General features: G+C 38.5%; 5 protein-coding genes across 7 annotated transcripts; 4 read left to right on the top strand and 1 right to left on the bottom strand.

Annotated features, from left to right (window-relative positions):
* The first annotated feature begins 77 nt into the window (after positions 1–77).
* LOC143366925 (protein zer-1 homolog) lies at positions 78–4,505 on the top strand. Its single transcript, XM_076808398.1, has 9 exons — positions 78–850; positions 1,140–1,407; positions 1,496–1,805; positions 1,894–2,099; positions 2,190–2,361; positions 2,476–2,799; positions 2,872–3,021; positions 3,093–3,345; positions 3,412–4,505. Exons 1-9 carry the CDS (start codon positions 376–378, stop codon positions 3,609–3,611), a joined length of 2,358 nt encoding a protein of 785 aa, XP_076664513.1. The 5' UTR covers positions 78–375; the 3' UTR covers positions 3,612–4,505.
* A 525-nt stretch (positions 4,506–5,030) lies between these two features.
* Positions 5,031–13,044, top strand: LOC143367370 (uncharacterized). Of its 3 annotated transcripts, none has more exons than XM_076809111.1 (12): positions 5,031–5,175; positions 5,914–5,988; positions 6,330–6,532; positions 6,614–6,681; positions 6,759–6,836; positions 8,631–9,097; positions 9,885–10,044; positions 10,147–10,329; positions 10,415–10,906; positions 10,977–11,112; positions 11,196–11,418; positions 11,521–13,044. In XM_076809111.1, the coding sequence occupies exons 2-12, from the start codon at positions 5,963–5,965 to the stop codon at positions 12,077–12,079; spliced, it is 2,595 nt and encodes an 864-aa protein (XP_076665226.1). In that variant the 5' UTR covers positions 5,031–5,175; positions 5,914–5,962; the 3' UTR covers positions 12,080–13,044. The 3 variants fall into 3 exon arrangements, with proteins under 3 accessions (XP_076665226.1, XP_076665228.1, XP_076665227.1); XM_076809113.1 differs by having other exon boundaries at positions 9,888–10,044; XM_076809112.1 differs by lacking the exon at positions 5,031–5,175 and adding an exon at positions 5,345–5,367.
* A 97-nt stretch (positions 13,045–13,141) lies between these two features.
* Positions 13,142–14,577, top strand: LOC143367373 (uncharacterized). The gene is made up of 4 exons (XM_076809117.1): positions 13,142–13,398; positions 13,488–13,987; positions 14,070–14,261; positions 14,336–14,577. The coding sequence occupies exons 1-4, from the start codon at positions 13,142–13,144 to the stop codon at positions 14,575–14,577; spliced, it is 1,191 nt and encodes a 396-aa protein (XP_076665232.1).
* A 200-nt stretch (positions 14,578–14,777) lies between these two features.
* On the bottom strand, positions 14,778–17,951 carry LOC143367371 (uncharacterized). The gene is made up of 4 exons (XM_076809114.1): positions 17,725–17,951; positions 17,283–17,330; positions 14,955–16,947; positions 14,778–14,865 (listed from the first exon to the last, which is right to left on the bottom strand). The coding sequence occupies exons 1-4, from the start codon at positions 17,773–17,775 to the stop codon at positions 14,852–14,854; spliced, it is 2,106 nt and encodes a 701-aa protein (XP_076665229.1). The 5' UTR covers positions 17,776–17,951; the 3' UTR covers positions 14,778–14,851.
* A 414-nt stretch (positions 17,952–18,365) lies between these two features.
* LOC143367374 (uncharacterized) lies at positions 18,366–19,875 on the top strand. Its single transcript, XM_076809118.1, has 4 exons — positions 18,366–18,642; positions 19,088–19,309; positions 19,383–19,589; positions 19,677–19,875. The coding sequence occupies exons 1-4, from the start codon at positions 18,498–18,500 to the stop codon at positions 19,826–19,828; spliced, it is 726 nt and encodes a 241-aa protein (XP_076665233.1). The 5' UTR covers positions 18,366–18,497; the 3' UTR covers positions 19,829–19,875.
* The last annotated feature ends 12 nt before the right edge of the window (positions 19,876–19,887 follow it).

Raw genomic sequence — 19,887 nt, forward strand, 5'->3', positions numbered from 1 at the left:
CCCCTAACCGCTGCTTGCGCAAGCGCAATGATATCGTCGAGTTGGTGTTGTTTAGCTATACATAACTGACACATATGTAGTTGCGTACTATTAGGTAGTATAACGGGAAAATTTCGTTGAATGCTTAAGGCAACGCATTTAATTTGGACTCATCCGTGAGTGATTCGGCATTGCGCCGATTAAACGTATAATGATTTAGTTAGTCGCTGGTGGGAGAATACGATGCTAATGAAAACCTTATCTCCCGCAGAATTCGGACAGTGATGATGCTCCAGCTGATGCGTTCGAACATATTTGACAGTTGAAATTGCGTAATTGCTGGCAGTATTTTCTTAAAAGACTTTTCACGCAACTTTGTTTGAGCCGCCGTGCAGAATGGCCGATTTAGATGACTTGTTTCGTTCGCACCAATACGTGGGCCCGAAATCCCTGGTAGAATTTTGTTTTCGGGTGATCTGTAAGAATCTAGACATAATCTCGGTAAAGGAGCAATGGGGAAAGAAGATCTGCTTGCGAAGCCTCTCGAAAGGACTGGTACTACCATCCGAAATATGCGATAAACTTATTGAACTCGTTCTACAGAGCAACACCATAGAATACCACGATGAGTTATTTCATATGTTCAGCGATACGTCGACAACAAAACTTAAACGCGTCAAAGTTATAAGATCGAATATGACTGACCATTCGGCAAAGATTTTAGCTTCCCACAAGCTCGCTGAATTGGAACTTACGAATTGCCCTGCTGTTACGGAATGCGCTATCGAATGCATAAATGCCAATGCAGATAATTTACATAGTTTAATGTGTCGTGGAGCAGACTCTTCCCTCATTCCAGCAAACCTTACTAGTAAGAGTGAATTTCACTTTATCCTTATTTACAATTAAGTAATTTGACGATGGAATAAATCCAATGGAAAATGCACTTTTGTCGGATCTTTATAAACATGACGGCAATCTTACTCGTTATCAGAAGGCAATTTCATTCTTAAAGTACTAATATACATTCGCATTGTATCTGGTTAGTAATTAAAAAGAATTACGTCAGACTAGATTAATATTCCAAATTGTAGAAATCACGCTAAGAGATATCTTTAATAATTTATGAAATTAATGTACACTTCTTGTTTAATTACCAGAATACCAGAAACGGGGATACGTGTTTAAGATACCACACCTACGATGTCTGGCTTTGGAACATTTGAAGATCAGTGCCCCAGAATATAACATACTTTTGGTTGGATTAACAATGTTGACACATTTAGATTTATCTTATAATTCTCATGTGGGCACTTTTGAGTTTTGCGACTTGGTGCCCAATCTGATATCTTTAGTTTTGCACAATGTCAAGATTAATACTCAGGCGCAAGCTTTTGTTAACAACATCTGCCGTTTGAGAAAATTAAGGTATCCTATATTTCCAATCTGTTACAGAATAAAATTCTATAGTATATTTCAGATAAAATGTTTTACATAATGTTATGTTTGTGATCAGGCATTTGGATATCTCCCAATTCAAGCAGTCGCGCGGGATATTTGAAAACCCCCATGCAATTTTGTCCAACATAGTGAATGGCTTGCCGCAATTAACTTCTTTGGACATTAGCGGCACAAACTTAACGGGAACACAAGCAATGGATTATCAAATACTAGCAGTGGAACATTCTTCTTATTCTGCGTTCGATAATAATGAACTTTGTCATATACCAGGTCTTGCTTCAAGGGTAGACAGGCCTTTACAGTTTTTAGGACTATACGGAACAAACGATGAGGCTTGTAAAAGACGTAATATTCCAGCAAGACTGGTAATGATAGAAGAAATATCACGTATTACTTAAAACGATGAGATTTCCTGTTCCGTTCTGTTAACTGTATTATGCTTCTGTACATCAGATAGCGGGAGATGCAAATGAAGATCAAATACTGGTCGCAGCTCATGTCTGTATGAATAATAAGCCTGGTTTCTTGGAAAGGGTACTGAACGATCTTTATCATATCTATAGATATGAGAATTGTCATAGAATGGATCAAGCGCTTTGCGCAATATTGGAAGCAATGGAGAAACATCCACAAGTGAAACATATACAAATAACTGGAAGGTATTTAATTACGTGCGATATAGTAATTTACCTATCGTAGAATGAATATTAAAAGCGAGATCGAATGCAATATATACTTTCTCTTTGCAGCGCGACCCTTGTTTGTGTTCTGAAAATGAAAAAAAGGAGTGAACTAGAACCGCGATTGAAAGAAAGGATTATCCATACTCTTCTCACTGGAATGAACCTTTATAAAGATGAGAAATCTATGATGCACAATGGTTGCCTGACGTTATGCTACTTTCGTATACCACAGGATGTGGTGCGTATCATGCATACTTGTTTGTATTAATAATATTCTGCCTGTATTATCAAGTGTTTCCTGGAAATTGAAAATATGTCTAATAGTATTACGTTGCCTTCTATGTTTAATAAGATGTCAAATTATGAAGCATTGGTGAAACTGCTTCTGTACTCGGCCAAGCATGCGGAGCATGAAAGTTACGTCCAGCGTGTTGGGATATTCCTCTTAAACAGTTTGGCGTGTAAAGTAACTGGCAGAGAGAAACGTTTATTAGGCAATCTGGGTTGTATCGAAACAATGCTTGAATTAATAAAATACAGAGTCGAGTGTGACATATCTGATGATGTTTTGGAGGTGGCATGGTCGACTATGTGGAACGTGACCGATGAGACCCCTATAAACTGTCAACGGTTCCTCGATGCAACAGGCATAGACCTCTTCCATAAGTGTGTGAAGGTGTGTAGAGTTACTACTATTTAGCTTACCGATAAAATAATAAACTTTTACGAACACGATTCCTTTGCGCAGCAATATCCCTACAGAGAAGAATTATTAAAGAATATGATGGGATTATTGGGTAATATTGCCGAAGTACAGCATCTCAGAGTACAGCTAATGCAACGACAGCACATCAAATTCTTTGCAGACTTACTACCCTTCGACAGCGATGGCATCGAGGTATTCTCATACCTGTATTTTTATCGATAACCGAGGTTTTATAATATTGAGAACATGTATTTTCTTTTTAGATAGCTTATAATGCTGCTGGTATATTAGCTCATATAGCATCCGATGGTACCGAAGCATGGACAATTAGAAGACCAGTTCGGAACGAGGTGCTTGAACTTATGGTCGAGACTATTGAACATTGGGACATATTTTCAAAACGTAATATCAATTATCGCTCATTTTTACCATTATTACGTTTGTTGGACATATACCACACACCCCCGTGTCAGCACTGGGCGGTTTGGGCACTCGCTAATCTCACAACTGTCTATCGTAAGTGTACAATGAAAATATAAATAACGTTTATTTTTTCACTGAAACCAATTGTTCCTCCAACAGCCAAGAAATACTGCACATTGGTTATACGAGAAGGAGGCCTTGAAAAGTTGAATTCTTTGATATCACACCCGAAACCATACCACCGCATAAAAGAGCTCGCACATTTTGTGGTTAAAAATTGCTGTAATTACAGTATCAACTCCAAATATATGGATGACCTTCAATCATCTATGGACGAAGAATACGGTTTGGATGGTTAAGAAAATCATTTTCGCAATTTTTATTGTAACATTTTCAAAAGTAGAATATTTTATATTCATCCTTTATAATAAGAGAAGCGTGAGTAAGGTTATAACAGTTAAAAAATTTGTACTTTTATTTGCTAAAATGTAAATTTGAAATGGAATGAATGCTCAATCTTACTCACACTTTCTATTACGCGAACGTTTCGTTACATATTTTATTTACTACACGTTACGAAGTACTTCTGAAAAAAAAACGTGTGGAACGATATCATTGTACTCTTAATTAATTAGCCACTACAAGATATTTTTGATATTTATTATTAATCGTCACGAACAATATCCAAATTCAAACATGTTCTTGGTTTTGTGTAAATAGTCACGCTGTACTATAAACAAGAAGAAGCTGAAGCTAGATTAAAGTTGTATTTCTCCGTATTAGGTACATACTAATGATAAACTGAACTTCGACATTATAAGTTTATATTAAGTTTCATACGTTCGTATGAATCCTTTGTAGATATTTGTATTATAAATCGATTTTTTTCAGTTGCCATTAAATTTTATTCGATGGGAATACTTGAAATAGAAAAATACGTTAAGCTATTATGTAAATAGGGCTAAGGATAAATAATGATACGAACTAAATTAAGTTTACCTATTAGTACGTTTATACTATTTCTAATCAAAAATTCTTTTACAACACTGATGCAATTGTCAAATAAAATTACGTGACGAAAGAAATATTACACGCCGACTTGCAGCAAATTTATAGATTTCAGTTATAAATGTTAATATCTCCAGCAAGGAAATTATGCAACTTATTATCTCAACGATTTTTCACTATAATCGTTATGTAATATTAATATATACGTCTAATAAATTGCAAAAATTCCTGATCCGTCTAACATATATAGTCGTATAAGACTGAATTGTTGCATTCATTTCTTAATCCCTTAAACCTGAATCCTCTTCTAAGCTAACTTAGTCAACATCGTTCATCAAACGGGAAAATGAAAGATACTTTTACGCAGAACAGAATTTCAACATATTTCCATGGGAAAATAACATAAAAAGATCTATACGGTACAACTCTAACTACCATTGATAATTAAATATCGCAATAAAATATATTATATCAATTAATAACAGATACTCTCTATCGTGTAGTGAAATCTTTCAAAGGATTGCCGGTTTAAGATGCATCGTGCGTATCGATTTTGACATGTCTATACACCGAGCAAAGAATCAATCGTTTAAAAGTATTGAAAGCGTATTTACGGAAACAAATTCAGCCGGAATTATTAACACATTACTTATGATTTCGATATTAATAAATCTATCGCGCAACGTAAATAAAGCACAAGTACAGCACGAGTAGTGACGGTATCGATTTCCGGTCCTGTTCCTCCGTTCCCGGCATTCGTTAGAATTTGGAAGAAGAGTGACGCCACAGCCCCACGGGGAAGACATTTTATCTGAATTGCGCGTCCACGGCATGTCTGAGGAGTTTCGAGCGAGATTTCATAGAAATTACAGGCGCTAGCATTTAGTAAAGGGAGATTCCCGCAGTCCGGGAGAGGTGAGTTTTTCGTGATCACTAAATACGAGTTTTTCGCTAAAGGGCGACTATTTAGTCTCCCAAGATTCTCGCGGAGTGCAACCGTTCAGTTTTGAGAATAGAGAATGAAGTTATTGATCTTCGTGCCGAAAACGTGTTCAGTTCGATCAGAAATTGTATATTGTGTCGCTGAGGCATTCGCTAGATATTCAGGTATAAATTTATCGAGCGAGAATATACGCCGGAGTAGTTTACTTGCAGCCGTGCAATTACGAGAGGAATATAATGTACGATCTTATTTTTCTTAACTTCATTCAGGAAAGAGTGCACGTTTTGCAGAGACAATACTAATTGAAATGCTTATCAACATTCGCAGAAATGTGTAAACCGCCGTCATGATAATTTTAAGTAGTAAATAGCCATCGAGAATATTTATTCCTAAGGAACTATTGCTAATTTTAAACATTAATGCGTGAGTTATGTAGACGAATTGTTTTACTCCTGGCGAAAGTTCTATTAGACTCGCAAGAATTATAAATTTCACGAACTATCAAAGTACATGTAATACAATTATTGAAGAAGATTTTAAGAATTCAAATATGTACGTCCCATTGTTTGGCTGTTGAAGAAAGTTTATATCAAAGTTGTTTCGCAAACTGTAGATTTATTCAAATGACTTAACAATTGCTTAAACTACCATACGCATAATAATACCCATTGAATGTACATAATACATAAACATTTCTGTTTTGTCTACAGACCTTTGATACCATATCTGACATCTATAAGTCATCTGTAAGTCATAATTATGAGTTACAGCTACATTAAGTGCAGGTTGGTAACAATGCAATGCATATATTTATTAACTAATCCGTTAGAACTGTCTCCTTATATTTAAAATTATATATTACGTAACGCTTAGTATGTAAATATTTTTTATACTTTGTACAAGCGATCTACCTAGTATGGAAATTGAAAATATCTAGTTTCCCGATAAAATGTCTCAGTCTTTTTTGTTATCTTTGAGAAATGTACGCTAACGAGTATTACATTTATGCCTAATAGTTTTATTAATCTTCAAAGAACGTGCTCGTATCAATTCAAGGGTGGAAGAATATTAGCAATCTTCGCGAGCTAGGAAGCTTCAAATACTTTCTAATCTCTTGCTTTTATAGCTCTAGTATGAACTCCCGCGGACGTGGGTTTAACACCCGCGGAGGCAGTTCTTACAGAGGACGGGGAGGTGGTAGTGGGAACGAATGGAATAGTGGATCAACGGGAGGAAACATGTCTAGTAGAGGAGGTTATTCATCTTCTAGAGGAGGCAGATTTAAATACTCGACTACTAGTTACGATTCCCGTTCAAAATACAATTCTGGTTAGTCAGAGTTTATGGTGGTTTAAATGTTTCTTTATAAACGTGTTCGATAATATACAAGAATATGTGTGTTCGTAACAGGAGGATCTGAAAGATATTCCAGCAGAGGGGGGCGGGGTGAACATTCGAACAGTTACAAAAGACCAAGGGTAAGTGTAGGAATAACTTAACGATTGACTGCAGAAGAATCCCTGTCGACGCTGTAATTACGCGTTATATTCCTTAGGATTCTTACTCTGGCAGAGACGAACATCGATCATCGAGTGACTCGACTCGTAAAAGGATGAGAAGCGACTCCTACCAGGTATATATTTCATGATATCTATATAGCGATACTTTGATTACAACACACCTTGAATAAGCATTAGTCTATTTTGCTTCAATTTCCTGCCGTGCTGTGGTCAAGAACTGTTTTTTCATCTTGAGAGCCCCGCTTCACAAAATGTTGTTTACTTTTTCTCAATAACGTAGTATGACTAAACGATGGTCCTGAAAGATCACCATTGAGAGACTTGAGCATGTAATTTGAAACGTTTATGTTCGATGTAGAAAGAAATTTCAGGACACTCGTCTAAGTATTTATGAAAACTAAAAAAAAAAGAAACAAAAAAAGAAGTAATAGGCAAGGCATTCATAAGTCGTCATACTTTCCTTTCAAGCGACGAGCCAACGGCTACTTGAACACCCATTCTTTTTGCGTTGGGACACTACTGGTGGAACACTGCGAAAACATCACATAATTAAAAGATGAAATATACCTAGGTGGTACTTATATTGTTGCCAGCACAAAGTTGCATTAACGAGAACAAGGTGAAAAAAAAATATCAGAACGAACAGATGAATAGATATATAAAAAATATGAATTTTAGAATGCTGACATTACATCTGTATTGTTCTCTGTGTATAACGATACGTGCAACTGAACCAGTCCCCTGCACAATCGCAGATCAGTTATCGAAATGTTAACAGCGTCCCTGCATTGCCGCACCGCATAAATTTCTAACAAAACATGCTTCGTGCAGTTTTCTAAATTACGTCAATTAAATCTATGTATTGGGATAATGAAATTGTCAGTAATGTCAAAGCAATCGTAGACCTTTCCAATGTAAAGGGTCCATGCATCCTATGTTACGTTTGATTAACAAATCACCGAGAAACATCAGCCTTTTCTATATGCGTAATTCTACCGCATATCCACAGGTAGACTTTGAGACTAGAATATACGCTGGGAAGCTTCGCACGAGCATTGGAAGTACGCAAAGTATTTTTCCATCGTACCCTTTACCCTTAAAGAAAACTGTGCAAGGACATAATCATTAGAACTGCAATTCCACTAGTTTTATTTGATTTCTTGATCCATGCGTGAGACGTATAAAACATTATACGAGAGAACGCTTTAAAAATACGAGTATGTATAGAAACACACGTATCTATCTTTATGTCATGCAAATTGGAAAGGTCTATCAACAGTTAATACAGAATCATCCAGAATTCAATTTCATTCAATACCTTCGAGGAAGCAAAATACTGATCATAGCTGCTATTCAGAGATCGTGTCAAGGAGTGAAACGACAAGAATGCAATTACATTTTCTGAACCGTAAAGATTGTTTTCAATATAACATAATATATATGTGTGTATATATATATATATAAAAAAAAGCGGTATACAAAGTTATATTTACGTTTGAAACGTGAGAGATAATAGAAAAAAAAACAAACATAACTTAGGTGCTTTTCAAGCTTTAGGGAAGGTAAAATCTGTATTATTCGGTGATCCAACGGGAATGGGTGTAGTGACCGTAACGGTGCAAAGGTTGGACGATTTTAATACTATACGATTGGCACTGTCTAATGAGAGTTAAATATGAGGGAGCGCAAAAGAATGGACAGAGTATGGAATTAGAAAGATATATGTATGGAGAATATATGATAGGAGGGAACAGAATGGGGAGAAGTGTATGCTAGAGTATAAAAAAATAAAAGAGCAAAGGGCAGGAAAAGAGAGAGAGAGGGAGAGATAGAGAGAGAGAGAGAGAGGGAGAGAGAGAGAGAGAAAGATAAAATGGGAAGGAGCACAATTGAATTTGATTTGGCAGGGTGGAGGTACCGGTAGCGGCTCACAGAGGTATTCTTCGTCGTACGGTGGCTCATCTGCTTCAGCGCCATATGACGATAATAAGGGATCGTCATCCTCAGCCGTGTATGATGACAAGAGACAGAGTGAGCGCGCCTCGTCATACCACCGCTCAGAGGACCGTCATTCAGCGTCACGGAGCTATGCACCTCCACCACCCCCTCGGATTAGCGAAATGGCGCCTCCGACTCAAAGATATACCTCGAGCCGAGGGCGAATATCGCATCAAAGCTCAAACTACAGAGGTCGCATTTCGACACGCGGCAGCGGCAGAGGGGGTGGATTCCATCGCATTAGCTCTCGATCGGACATCGTCATGGCTCGCAAGCGTACTCTGCACTCGCTCGACTATCGACGCAAGCTGCTAGGATCGCGATCGCGAGACTACATCCAGCGTGTGCGCATGACCACTACCAAAATGCGCAGGAGGTAATTAAAATTCATAAATCACTTACCAAACCGCCAAATACCGTCCTAGTAGCCTGCTTGCTTATAATTTGTCAGTAAACGACGCTGACTACATACATACATACATATATATATATATCCGACTATAATGACATGAGAGTCGAGATGATGATAGACATAAATGGTAAAAAGAAAACAAAATAAAACAAAAAAAAAATGACACAAATGATCGCACGAAACCAATATATAAATGTTCTACTGTCGAGAGGCAAACTTTTCGCAGGGTTCTAAATAAAATAAAAATATATAAAAAAAAGGGAAATCGATTCTGGTACGCATAGATACAAGTTGTGTGCGTGTCATCGAAACTATATATACATATATATATATATATCTATATATATACACGATACGTAATTAATTTTGATACGAGAACTACTATAATACTTGTACTTTACGAGATCCATTGTTTAATCATTCTTACACGTATAGCGGTGACTAAAAGCCAGTATGAGAACGTTGTTTCTTACATGTATATTTTAAGACGCGAAAATGCGAAGATGTAAAGGAGCACAATGCGATGCAAAAAGGCTGAAATAGTTAAAGACCTTTATTGCAGTACGAAATGCATTCATTATGGGGGATAAATAAAAAGAAACAAAAACTGTCGCGATATTTGCTGTGTATCAACTAAGAAAAAATATATATAAAAAAAAAACTTTTGGTTGATGATATAATGAAAGACAAAGGAAGCAGAACAAGACGAAGGGAAATAATGTAAATCAAAACAAAATTGCTGTGTCATTAGTAGCGGTACTACTAGGCTATCCGGAAGTAAAAAGGAGTCAGGATCAGGAACCAGCATGAAGGACAAGGATAGAGAGATGACCAAAGCTATTAACGCTGAATTTTCCGATGATGACGAAGAAGATGACGATAACAAGAGTAATTGGGATGATGATGAAAAGGTAACTCCATAAGACTGCTACGGTATTTGCCCGTACTATTTTGTAACGCGTTCCGGCTAAGATAGCAAGTACTTACTGTAACGTTTATCGACGTTAATTCAGCCACATGAACGCGACAATGAGGACGAGGAGGAGGAGGAGGAGGAGGAGGATGAGGAGGAGGAAAAAAAGAAAAAAGATGAGAAAAGAAAGAAAGAGAAGCAAGATCGGGAGAGGCAAAATACCGAAGACGAGGACGAAAAGGAGGACGAGGTGAAAGAGGAGGACGACGATCGGAAGCACGAGGTAAGGACAAACCGCGACGTTCTCATTTCATAGCGATTGTTAAGTTTTCCATTACAATGGGCGAATTTCTTGCGTACGTTCTTAGGACGACGAAGACGATGTCGACGATGAGGACAGAGACGAGAATAAGACAGATCACGGTAGAAACACCGGCTCTGAAGAATTGCCGAGCAGACGAGACGGAAGGAAATTCATAAAACTGACTTGCCCGCATTGCGCTCATCGAAGCGTTACCTTCAAAGATTATTCGCTACATTTGTATTCGGGTCGCCATAGCGCGGCGATGAGACGAATCGCTTCGCAGCATAAGGCCACTTTGACTCGTATGCGCGTGTTGCAACGGCAAGAGCAACGACGCGTCGAGACCCGTGATGCGGCTCGCGGTACTTTACCTTCTCGCACCATGTTCTGTCCGATATGCAAGCTAAATTACCGTTCTTTAAAAGCTGTCCATCAGCTGTCAGAGTCCCATCGTCAAATGAAGCGATTCCTGACGCCGTTCTGTCGCGTATGTCGCATCCAATTCCGATCGCCGATGCTCTTCGAAACCCACGTCTGCTCGCTGGATCATATCAAGGTACTGTATCTATCGGCACGCTGAACCGTTATTAATGCGTCGGTACATTTTCTCTATTTATCTCTTTCAGAGGAAGAGCGCCTTGAAAGAAAGAATGAACGCCGGCAATGGTGAAGCAGAGGCCGATTCAAGTGGACCCGAAGAAGACGACAAGGAGGTTAATCTCGATAATTTCATGACTTTGGATTCCGTGGGTGATGTTGACGGTACGTTATTAGATGTTATTTGATGAGACTTTAAACATACGCGAGCGCGATGCAGATTCCTACATGAGAATAATCGACAGCAGAAGATGAAGAGTCTACTGAGAAGAAGAAAGAGAAACCAGAATGCGAAGGTACGATCGATGCGGAGAAGAAACCGAAAAGCAAACAGATGATCAAGGTTGGAGCCGAATACATAAAACGCGTTGAGGTACAATTCTGCGAATTGTGCAAGATATATTTACCGCGTAGTGAAAATAGTGAAAGGGCGATAGCACTTCACTGTTCAACCAGAAGTCACCTTAAACGGTATGAATTACGATATTTGTTTTATAAAACAAATATATACGTATACGTTCGTTTCTTCTTAATGTTACGGAGGCAGTGACATCAGTTTAATGCTTTATATAGGTACGTACGCGATAACGATGATAAAGCGTTACGAAGACAGGCGGAGAGAATACATCTGCAATCATCGACATCTGCGAATGCAGCTTCTGTACCAAATGCTGTAAATACCACAGAGAGCGTTAAATCTCCGCTAGATTCTGAAACGCCGTCTGCAAATAATACATTGTCAGCAACCACGGCTGATGGTACTAACGCCACCGAATCCTGCAAACCGGTGGAACAGAAAGGAGCCGTCTCCGAGCCCGAAAAGATCACGAAAGATAACAAAAACGGGCAAGCTGAAGAGGAGGATGACGATGATTATCCGCCGGATGGCAGCGACAAACTGTGGGACGATGTTGACAAAGATTTGGGGGATATCTTGAGGGAAACGGAGGCTGGAGGTAAATCCAGCGACGACGAGGACTCTCGTTACGATCGCTTCCGTAATTCAGATAAGAAACTCCTCCCGCATTCCGGGAAGGAAAAGGAGAGGGACACTGAGAAAAGTGAAATAGAGGAGAAAGAAAGTATAAAGAAACAGGAGGTGAAAGTAAAAATTGAGAAATTAGATATGTAAAGTCCAAGAATTATTAGTACGTTTCAATCATATCCTGATAAAGCTTTTTTTTTATCATTTTCCCATAAACGTATACGTAAAGTTTTATGAATGCTAATCGTAGGAAACGTTAATGATCAGCGTTTTATACAGATGAATTACTTTTATGAAATTACGTAACTGTGTCGAATGAAGCTCACAAAGTAGCGTGTACAGTAACTGTTTTCGTTTTCCACGAATTTGTTGTAGATATTTAACGATCAAGACTCGTGTATGTAGAAACGATTGATCGAAATTTATTATGGTTTCGTACGAGGATATAAATGGAACAAAAGTCTTTTGTACGGGATTAAATGTAATTCGATACTTGGCATTCTTTCTCCAAATATTGGACATGTTTGAAATGTACGCCCAATACTATAAACATGAGATGTTCAATTCCTTTGTAATTCAGTCACTATCTACGCACATTTAGTGGCGTTACCGTTAACAAGAACTGTAAAGGAAATTCGTACAAGTATCTTAAGTATAGTTGTGTAAAAGTAGCGATTATTTGTGCATCAGAAGATTATTTGATGAGAAGTCTTTGGGAAACAATAAATATCGATTTCTAATTCTTAATGTAAATGGTCGTATAATAATTCGATAAACTTGTCACATAGAGATAAGTGTAATAAAAGCTATTATGTAAATTCCATCGTGTTTTCCAATTTTTTGTCAATAAGAAAAACATGTTTATTGCTTCAAAATGCAATTCAGAAATTCTCGAGACTGACACGCCGACCGTGTTTTTTTTTGTCCAGTGATCATTCTTTTATTTTTTACTGATCTTCACAAAGATGGTATACCATTAAAACTGCACCATTTCTTTTTACAGAATAGATTGGGAAGAGCTATATTATATAAATAAGCTAGCTGTATCCTATGATATGGAAAATAAAAGTACAGTGTAATACTCGTAACAGAAAGCACAGATTGATTTCTTATTTCATATTAATCTCTTACAGCTGATACGCTTTACATATCCTATTCCTGTATCTTAACCTTGGTTTATATAAAAGAATAGTTATTGTGATTAATCAAATGGCAGATACATCTTCGATGTTGTCGATAGATCAATATCATGACATTTGCCCTGAAGATATTACTAATAACTGTACTAATGTAAATACTATCTCCGATACTGCAAGAAACTGCAACGAGGCAAAAGCTTTAGAAGATTTACAATGCTTTGTGTGCGACGCAAAAATCCAGGGACGTCATTATGCACTGGCTACGTGTAGAACACAGACATCAAGATCCAGAGTAATAGAAAAGCTTGGAGAATTGGTTGGCGAAAGGTAGTATCATATTACGTTACGTATAGAACACCGAGCTCTATATTCTACCATTTGAAATGCAATGCCACCGTCCTTTTCATGCAACGCAGGTACATGGTAGTGATATCCGAAGACGATGTGATTTGTCGAAGCTGTGCCAATCTTATTAACACGCTAGATCGATTCGAAGTCGAGATGTGCAACGTGCGTGACAATGTCCTGCGATTTTTGGAGCAGAAGTATTCTTTGGAGAAAGGAGAACTTCTTAGCAGTAACGAAAAGCAGAGACGTTCGCAGCCACCGCAAATCAGAAAGTGTCACAATCAAATTGCTAGCAATTGTCAGGGTAAAAAGAGGGATGTTATTTTATCCTCGCATATTACCGAGGACAATAAGAATAAGAAGAATAACGTTTGGTTGCAATGCGACAAGTGTCAATATACAACTCCACATAATTCGTTTATGGTACATCATAACAGAGATCGAATGAAGCAGAAGATGTTCTGCGACAAGTGTGGCGTACAGTTTCTTGGAAGTCAGCAAGAGTCTCATAACTGTAGTTTGAAAGAACAACCGCACGACCAAAGTGGAGTTCGAGATGAGCAAACAGGTCCCGCTATATCTAAACTTCTGCTATCTTAGAAGTTAAGTTCTTTATTAGCTTAATGAATTATATCGCAAATATTTTACAGATTCGTCTATGAAAGACATTAGTGAAAGTATAATGGATATTCCAATTTTGGAGAAGACAGTGCAACAAGACGTACCGATTATGGCCATTCAAGCGTATTCACAATCACACATTTCAAATCGCAATGAAAATATACCTATAATAAGATTGTCAACCTCGGACAATTTGCCAATGCAAAACATTTTATCTTCTGGTAAGAATTTTATCGTTCAAAGTACTTATATAATTACAGAATGTTTCGTAATAGAAATACTATTAAAATTACAGACAATACCGGTCAGTCGATATATGTACGCGTTTTACAACCTGTTGAGATTAATGAATCGTCCACGACTTCCACGATGATGAGTGTATCCAATTCTGATACAGATTTAGCGATTAAGCTGAAAGACAGTTCGGGAAAACAAATCTTAACACTGACGGAAGATGGACATTTGGAAATGACAGAAGTGGCTTGCTGGAGTGATCTACAATCATCGGAGTCGCAATCTAACATAACATTTCAATGATTTCATTTGATTTAATTAAATTAGACAGAATTTTTATTTATTTATCTTTACTGACGCAACAAATACCGGTTACATACATTTACAATTACTTAGACATATATATTTTGGTCGACACAATGTCAATACCAATCCTTGGCATTAGTTCTTCGTTAATTTCATCAGTTCAAAATACCAATGCCAATTCTTGATACCACTTGTTCTTACATTCAAAATTGATTTACGTTATTGTTCAGTGGTCTCTCATACTCGATGTAGCGTTCCCGTATTCGGTCGTCTAACCCAGGGGAGCTGTAAACAGAAACATAAACGACGAATGTAAGATTGGAATGGAAGTAAATTTTGTAAGAATGTTTCATCTGAAATTATTTTTATATTACCTAGAAGACCGCCGATACCGCCGATTATATCATCATTCAGATTCTTGACGACGTTAGCGGCCTGGCTCCCAGCATCTATCACTGTGTTTGCGATGTTGCCCACCACCTTTCCGGGGTTGAGATCTTCGATCGTTTTTGATACGCCTGACGCAATACCATCAACCGTATTCGTTACGGCATCTTTCACGTTGTCGACGACGTTGCCGGTGAGGTTCGTGACGTCAGAAACCGTGTTTCCTACGACTTGTCCAACGTTACCCAAAACGTTAAAGAGACCATCCGAAATGTTCTTCACTACATCAGAGGCGTCATGCTGGACGTCGCCACCCAAGGTCTTCGCGTCTTGCGCTATTTGGCCAGCTGTCTTTGTAGCGCCGTTCAAAGCGCCTTGAGTGTTGTTCTTGGCTTCGTCAAAGACTTTGCTTGCCGCCTTCTTGATGTCGTCCACAACGCCGTGGATAAGTTGCTTAGCAGTATTGAAAACGTTGCCAGCTTCAGTATTGAACGCGGATACCGTGTTATTCACAACACCGGCAGCATCGTTCTCAACGTTGTCGAGCGTGTTCTTCGCTAGTTTCAAAGCTCCATTAGATTGCTTTACAATGTTCAAGATTCCATGCTGCGTCATGTTCTGTAGGTTGCCTACGATTTTAGAAGTCTGGTCCATAACGCCCTGCAACGCGTGCTGCACGCTGTCCTGGAACGTGTTCACAGCATTGCCGACGTTCTGACTGATTTCATCTACTTTCTGCTTGATGGCATTCTTCACGTCGCTATCCTCAGTGGCCAACTTGTCGACGTTGTTCTTAACAACTCCCAATTGGTTCTCGATGTCATTCTTGATGTTACCCACAATTTTGGCGGTTTTGTTCTTTGCTTCCTGCACTTGTTGCCCGATGGTCTGTATCACATTGCCCAGGATCTTCTGACCGTCATCCGTGATATTTTTAATTTCTCCCCCGATGTTGCCGGCGATCTGGGACGCTGTCTTCACGACGTCTCCTACGGTATCTGCAACCTGCACTCCCAAATTCTTCAAGACACCAGCGGCGTCCCCAAGAACGCGGCCCCCATCGTTGACCAAGTCATTGGTGACCTGCTTCAATTCGTCCGTGGTGTCGGTGACGATAGTGGACAGCTCTTTCTGCGCACCCTCTACAATTTTGGCGACATCCTTCGCGAGCGGCTGAGAGTCATTTTTCAGACCTTGCAGGATCTTGGAAATCTCGTTTGTCAAATCGGACACGGTACCACCGACAACCTGTTGCGCACCGTTTACGACGTTCTGACCATCCTTGACGAGGCCGCCCACCGTATCCTTTAGGATATCCGAAACGTTACCGATCACCGTCTGAGCATTGTCCTTGGTAAGGTCCAGCAACGACGTAACGTGACCCAAAAGATCTTTGGCATTTCCACTCACGTCTTGCACGCCATTGTCAATATCCTTATTAACGTTGCCCAATTGCTTCTCCACATTGGTTATCGTGTCGCCGACGACTTGAGTAGCACGACCCTTTATATGATTCACCGCGTCTCCCACAGCTCCGGTGGCGTTCTTTAAAGCACCGTTGCCCTTTTGTAAAATGTCATCCAATTCGCCGCTTACGCCCTTCACAACGTCGTCGGTGGTGTTCTGGAGTCCAGACACTGCGTCCTGTACCCCATGCACAACCTTCGTTATATCGTCCTGGACACCAGTCAATATTTTGTGAGTGTTGTTCAACAAGCCATCCACGACTTTAGAGGCTCCGTCGTTAACGTTCTTCAGAGTCTGTTCTACATCGCCTAATGTCTGGTTCAGGATGCCCCTAGCCTTGCCCGTCACCTCCTGCAACTGCTGTCTTATGTCCTGGACGACTTGTGCAGACTCGTTGGCGATGTTCTTCACTCCATCCTGGATGAGGAGTTCAGCAGTGCCTACGATGTTATTCAACTCTCCGAGGATGTCAGATGCGATGTCGGATGAACCGCTCTTTCCATTTCCAGTGGCCTAAGAGATTTCCGAAGAATTATTTTTACGCAAAGACGGTACAGCATTCGAGGAATTCTGATCGGTATTAGAATTGAAAGGCGCCGCTTGTATACTAAAGACACCAGCGATTTATTTATTCAGGCTTAGAAGACATTCGAGTTCTTTGCGAACGTGTTGCGAACACTTGAATCGAAATTATTAAAGAAAAGTATGAATAAAAATGAGGACATACGAGTCAGTACAAATGTTAATGTTCGATATCGATACCACTTATTGCCAGACATCTTTCAAAATTGGTAACTGTTTTAGAATTAATTTCGTACAGGTGCAAATAATTAGCTGCTCGTACTTACTCCATTATTGTTCGCCGATCCGGATCCATTTTGGGGAACTGGTACGGCCTGCATTTGAGAAATCCATTGAAATGTGTCATTTTGTAAAAGAGTTGAGTTAAAGTTTAAAGGTGCCCCTTTTCATTTACAATGTAACTTCCTTTTTATTAAAAGAAACCGATTGCTTAATAGTTGCTACTATTCACCGATAATCGTCAGGAACTTAAATATTTTGAATATTTCAATATGTAAGAATAAAAAGCTGCCATTAATAGAGTAGCGCAAAATTGCGAGTTTAAATGATTTGAAAACGGATGTATATACCGCCATGACGAACTATGATTTTCTATTAAATATATATAGTTTGTAATAATATAAATATTTAATGGGGAATGAAGCAAACGATGCGAGATTAAAACTAGAAGAACATAGAAAAAATGAAATGAAATAGCGTTAAACGTACCAGAACAGCAGCGATGCCAACGAGGGCGAAGATTTGCAAGAACTTGATCATTTTCGGTAATGCTTGTCGTAACACAAGCTGAAGACCAGTTGTCGATGATTGTATGCTGCTATTCGGATTTCATCGGCACTTATATACTATGCTTGCAACTTACAGGAAGCAACTGTGTCAATAGGAGTCGAATTTGCCACAGGTATATGGCAGCGTCAAGAGTTGTTTGAATAGCTGGCCCGCCATAATATTTGGTCGTTACTGCAATCCGCACATCGTGCGCGCTGTTATCTAATACAAACATTACAAACAGCTCGTTAAATTATGATCCTTTGAAAAATGATTGAATGAAATAAGCGTTAAATAAGGGCGCCGATGGCATACCAGGAGAGACATACGTAATTACGTGAATTAAGTACAGTGATTCTTTCATGTTAGCATGTGCAATTATGTCATGAAATGTTATCGATTGATCGATCGTTATTCCCTTCTTCGCGATTTAGCAGCGTTACAATTCAAAGTCCGCGAAATAATTTCGAATTTAGAATCTTCATTGTTTATATCTAACTTCAGCGAGTATACAACTTCACGTTTCCCATCTCGATAGTGACTTTCGTAAATTCATCCTACGTCGGCTAGTAACATTTGCTTCGCTCATTGGTGGTTCTGTTACTTCGAATCTTAAATCATCTGAAATGGCCACCCTAGTAAATATTGTGTACGTTACAGCGTTACGGTTTCGTTGTAAAAGTATTTTTTAGCATTAATGAAATAATGATGTAATGATGATGGAGGAGTTAAGTTGCGATATTGCGCATGTTCTTCAGAATAGAGACTTCTCCGTGTTGCAAAAGTTGGTGTCGTATTGTTATAGCATTCGTGCGAAAATTGCCGCTAAAGTCGCAGATGCAGCCACCTATGAAATTGGTAAGTCCGTAAAATGCATTGTAATTACAAAATTGAGCGTTGTATTGAACATTAACGGAAAGGTATTTGCCCACCGCTGTGATGGGTTCTAATTTATGCGTGGAAATTTACTTATCTAAAACTTGTTAAATAACTATCGAGCGTTAGATATCGCGCATGTTTACATCTGACGTCTTTTGGTCGAAAGGGAAACAAATATTTAATTATCGAATTATCCGATTTCATTACTTTATTTACATACGTACCCAGAAAGTTAATATCACTTATGTACATTTTACATATTCCAACCATTGTTCTGTCGTTGTATCCCATATTATCAAAAAATTATGGAACTTTTATAGTTGAAATTCTCTTTATCATAGAAATTATTTTTCTGGTTTCTTTTTTACCGTATTAAGGAGACGACTGTGAGGTTTGTACACATAAATGTATATTACATGTATAGAGTGTTCCGAGAACAGAACGTTGAGCGTTAACAAGATATCCGAATTGCAACAAACGATCGAAAGCCTAAAGTCTGAAATAGACGCGACAAAGTTGCAGCAGAAAATAGTGGACAAAAAGATTAGCAATGCGATTAAGCGAGAAGAAGAGCTGAGAGAAGAAATAAATAATACGAAATTGAAGAGAGATGACTTATCTATCGAGATGGTTGACTTGCAGCAAGGTAGAGTCTTACGAACGACATTTCTGTTATAAACGGTATTTCTGTTATAAATGCTTGGCAATATTTATTTCAGAATACGAGCGAAAGAAGGAACAAAAGTTATTAACATGGAATGCCATTAAGCGTGCCTGTCACACTTACAAGCAGTATCTGGACACCCACGTACATGTAATCGAAGATAAAGAATGCGATCATATAAAAATATCATTTTTTATACACGACAATGTCGCACCGGACAAATATTTTGTGTATTTATTTAAATCTAATAATCAATGGAAAGGTATGAAATATACCGTTCTTGGTTTTAAATATTATATTTATTAAATCAATGTCATAAGTATACTGGATTAATCACGTCTCCTTTCAGTGGAAAAAATTCAACCGGCGCTTGAGGCAGAGCATTTGAACGATTTCAAGGGAATCGTTGACTTCTATAAGCAATCAGAGATTTCGGACGTAACCCTGTTCCTTTGTAGACTGAGGCATATTTTTCTGAAATACTACTTGAATGGAAAGTGACAACATAAGACCTGTTAGCGCTAAGGGGAATATATAATTTTACAGTATTGGAACTATAT

This window comes from Andrena cerasifolii, chromosome 3 (assembly GCF_050908995.1).
Source record: "Andrena cerasifolii isolate SP2316 chromosome 3, iyAndCera1_principal, whole genome shotgun sequence".
In the NCBI taxonomy this organism is placed as follows: Eukaryota; Metazoa; Arthropoda; class Insecta; order Hymenoptera; family Andrenidae; genus Andrena; species Andrena cerasifolii.

Excerpts from the sequence above, each read along its gene's own strand:
- LOC143367371 (XM_076809114.1), bottom strand. The coding sequence starts at position 17,775 with ATGATCAAGTTCTTGCAAATCTTCGCCCTCGTTGGCATCGCTGCTGTT. Across the intron at positions 17,331-17,724 it reads TTGGCATCGCTGCTGTTCTG|GCCGTACCAGTTCCCCAAAA; the intron begins GTACGTTTAACG and ends TCTCAAATGCAG. Across the intron at positions 16,948-17,282 it reads GATCGGCGAACAATAATGGA|GCCACTGGAAATGGAAAGAG; the intron begins GTAAGTACGAGC and ends GAAATCTCTTAG.
- LOC143367373 (XM_076809117.1), top strand. The coding sequence starts at position 13,142 with ATGGCAGATACATCTTCGATGTTGTCGATAGATCAATATCATGACATT. Across the intron at positions 13,988-14,069 it reads AGTTCGAGATGAGCAAACAG|ATTCGTCTATGAAAGACATT; the intron begins GTCCCGCTATAT and ends AATATTTTACAG. Across the intron at positions 14,262-14,335 it reads GCAAAACATTTTATCTTCTG|ACAATACCGGTCAGTCGATA; the intron begins GTAAGAATTTTA and ends TTAAAATTACAG.
- LOC143367374 (XM_076809118.1), top strand. The coding sequence starts at position 18,498 with ATGATGATGGAGGAGTTAAGTTGCGATATTGCGCATGTTCTTCAGAAT. Across the intron at positions 19,310-19,382 it reads GATGGTTGACTTGCAGCAAG|AATACGAGCGAAAGAAGGAA; the intron begins GTAGAGTCTTAC and ends TATTTATTTCAG. Across the intron at positions 19,590-19,676 it reads ATCTAATAATCAATGGAAAG|TGGAAAAAATTCAACCGGCG; the intron begins GTATGAAATATA and ends GTCTCCTTTCAG.
- LOC143367370 (XM_076809111.1), top strand. The coding sequence starts at position 5,963 with ATGAGTTACAGCTACATTAAGTGCAG. Across the intron at positions 5,989-6,329 it reads TACAGCTACATTAAGTGCAG|CTCTAGTATGAACTCCCGCG; the intron begins GTTGGTAACAAT and ends TTGCTTTTATAG. Across the intron at positions 10,907-10,976 it reads GCTCGCTGGATCATATCAAG|AGGAAGAGCGCCTTGAAAGA; the intron begins GTACTGTATCTA and ends TATCTCTTTCAG.
- LOC143366925 (XM_076808398.1), top strand. The coding sequence starts at position 376 with ATGGCCGATTTAGATGACTTGTTTCGTTCGCACCAATACGTGGGCCCG. Across the intron at positions 2,362-2,475 it reads TTCGTATACCACAGGATGTG|ATGTCAAATTATGAAGCATT; the intron begins GTGCGTATCATG and ends ATGTTTAATAAG. Across the intron at positions 3,022-3,092 it reads TCGACAGCGATGGCATCGAG|ATAGCTTATAATGCTGCTGG; the intron begins GTATTCTCATAC and ends TTTTCTTTTTAG.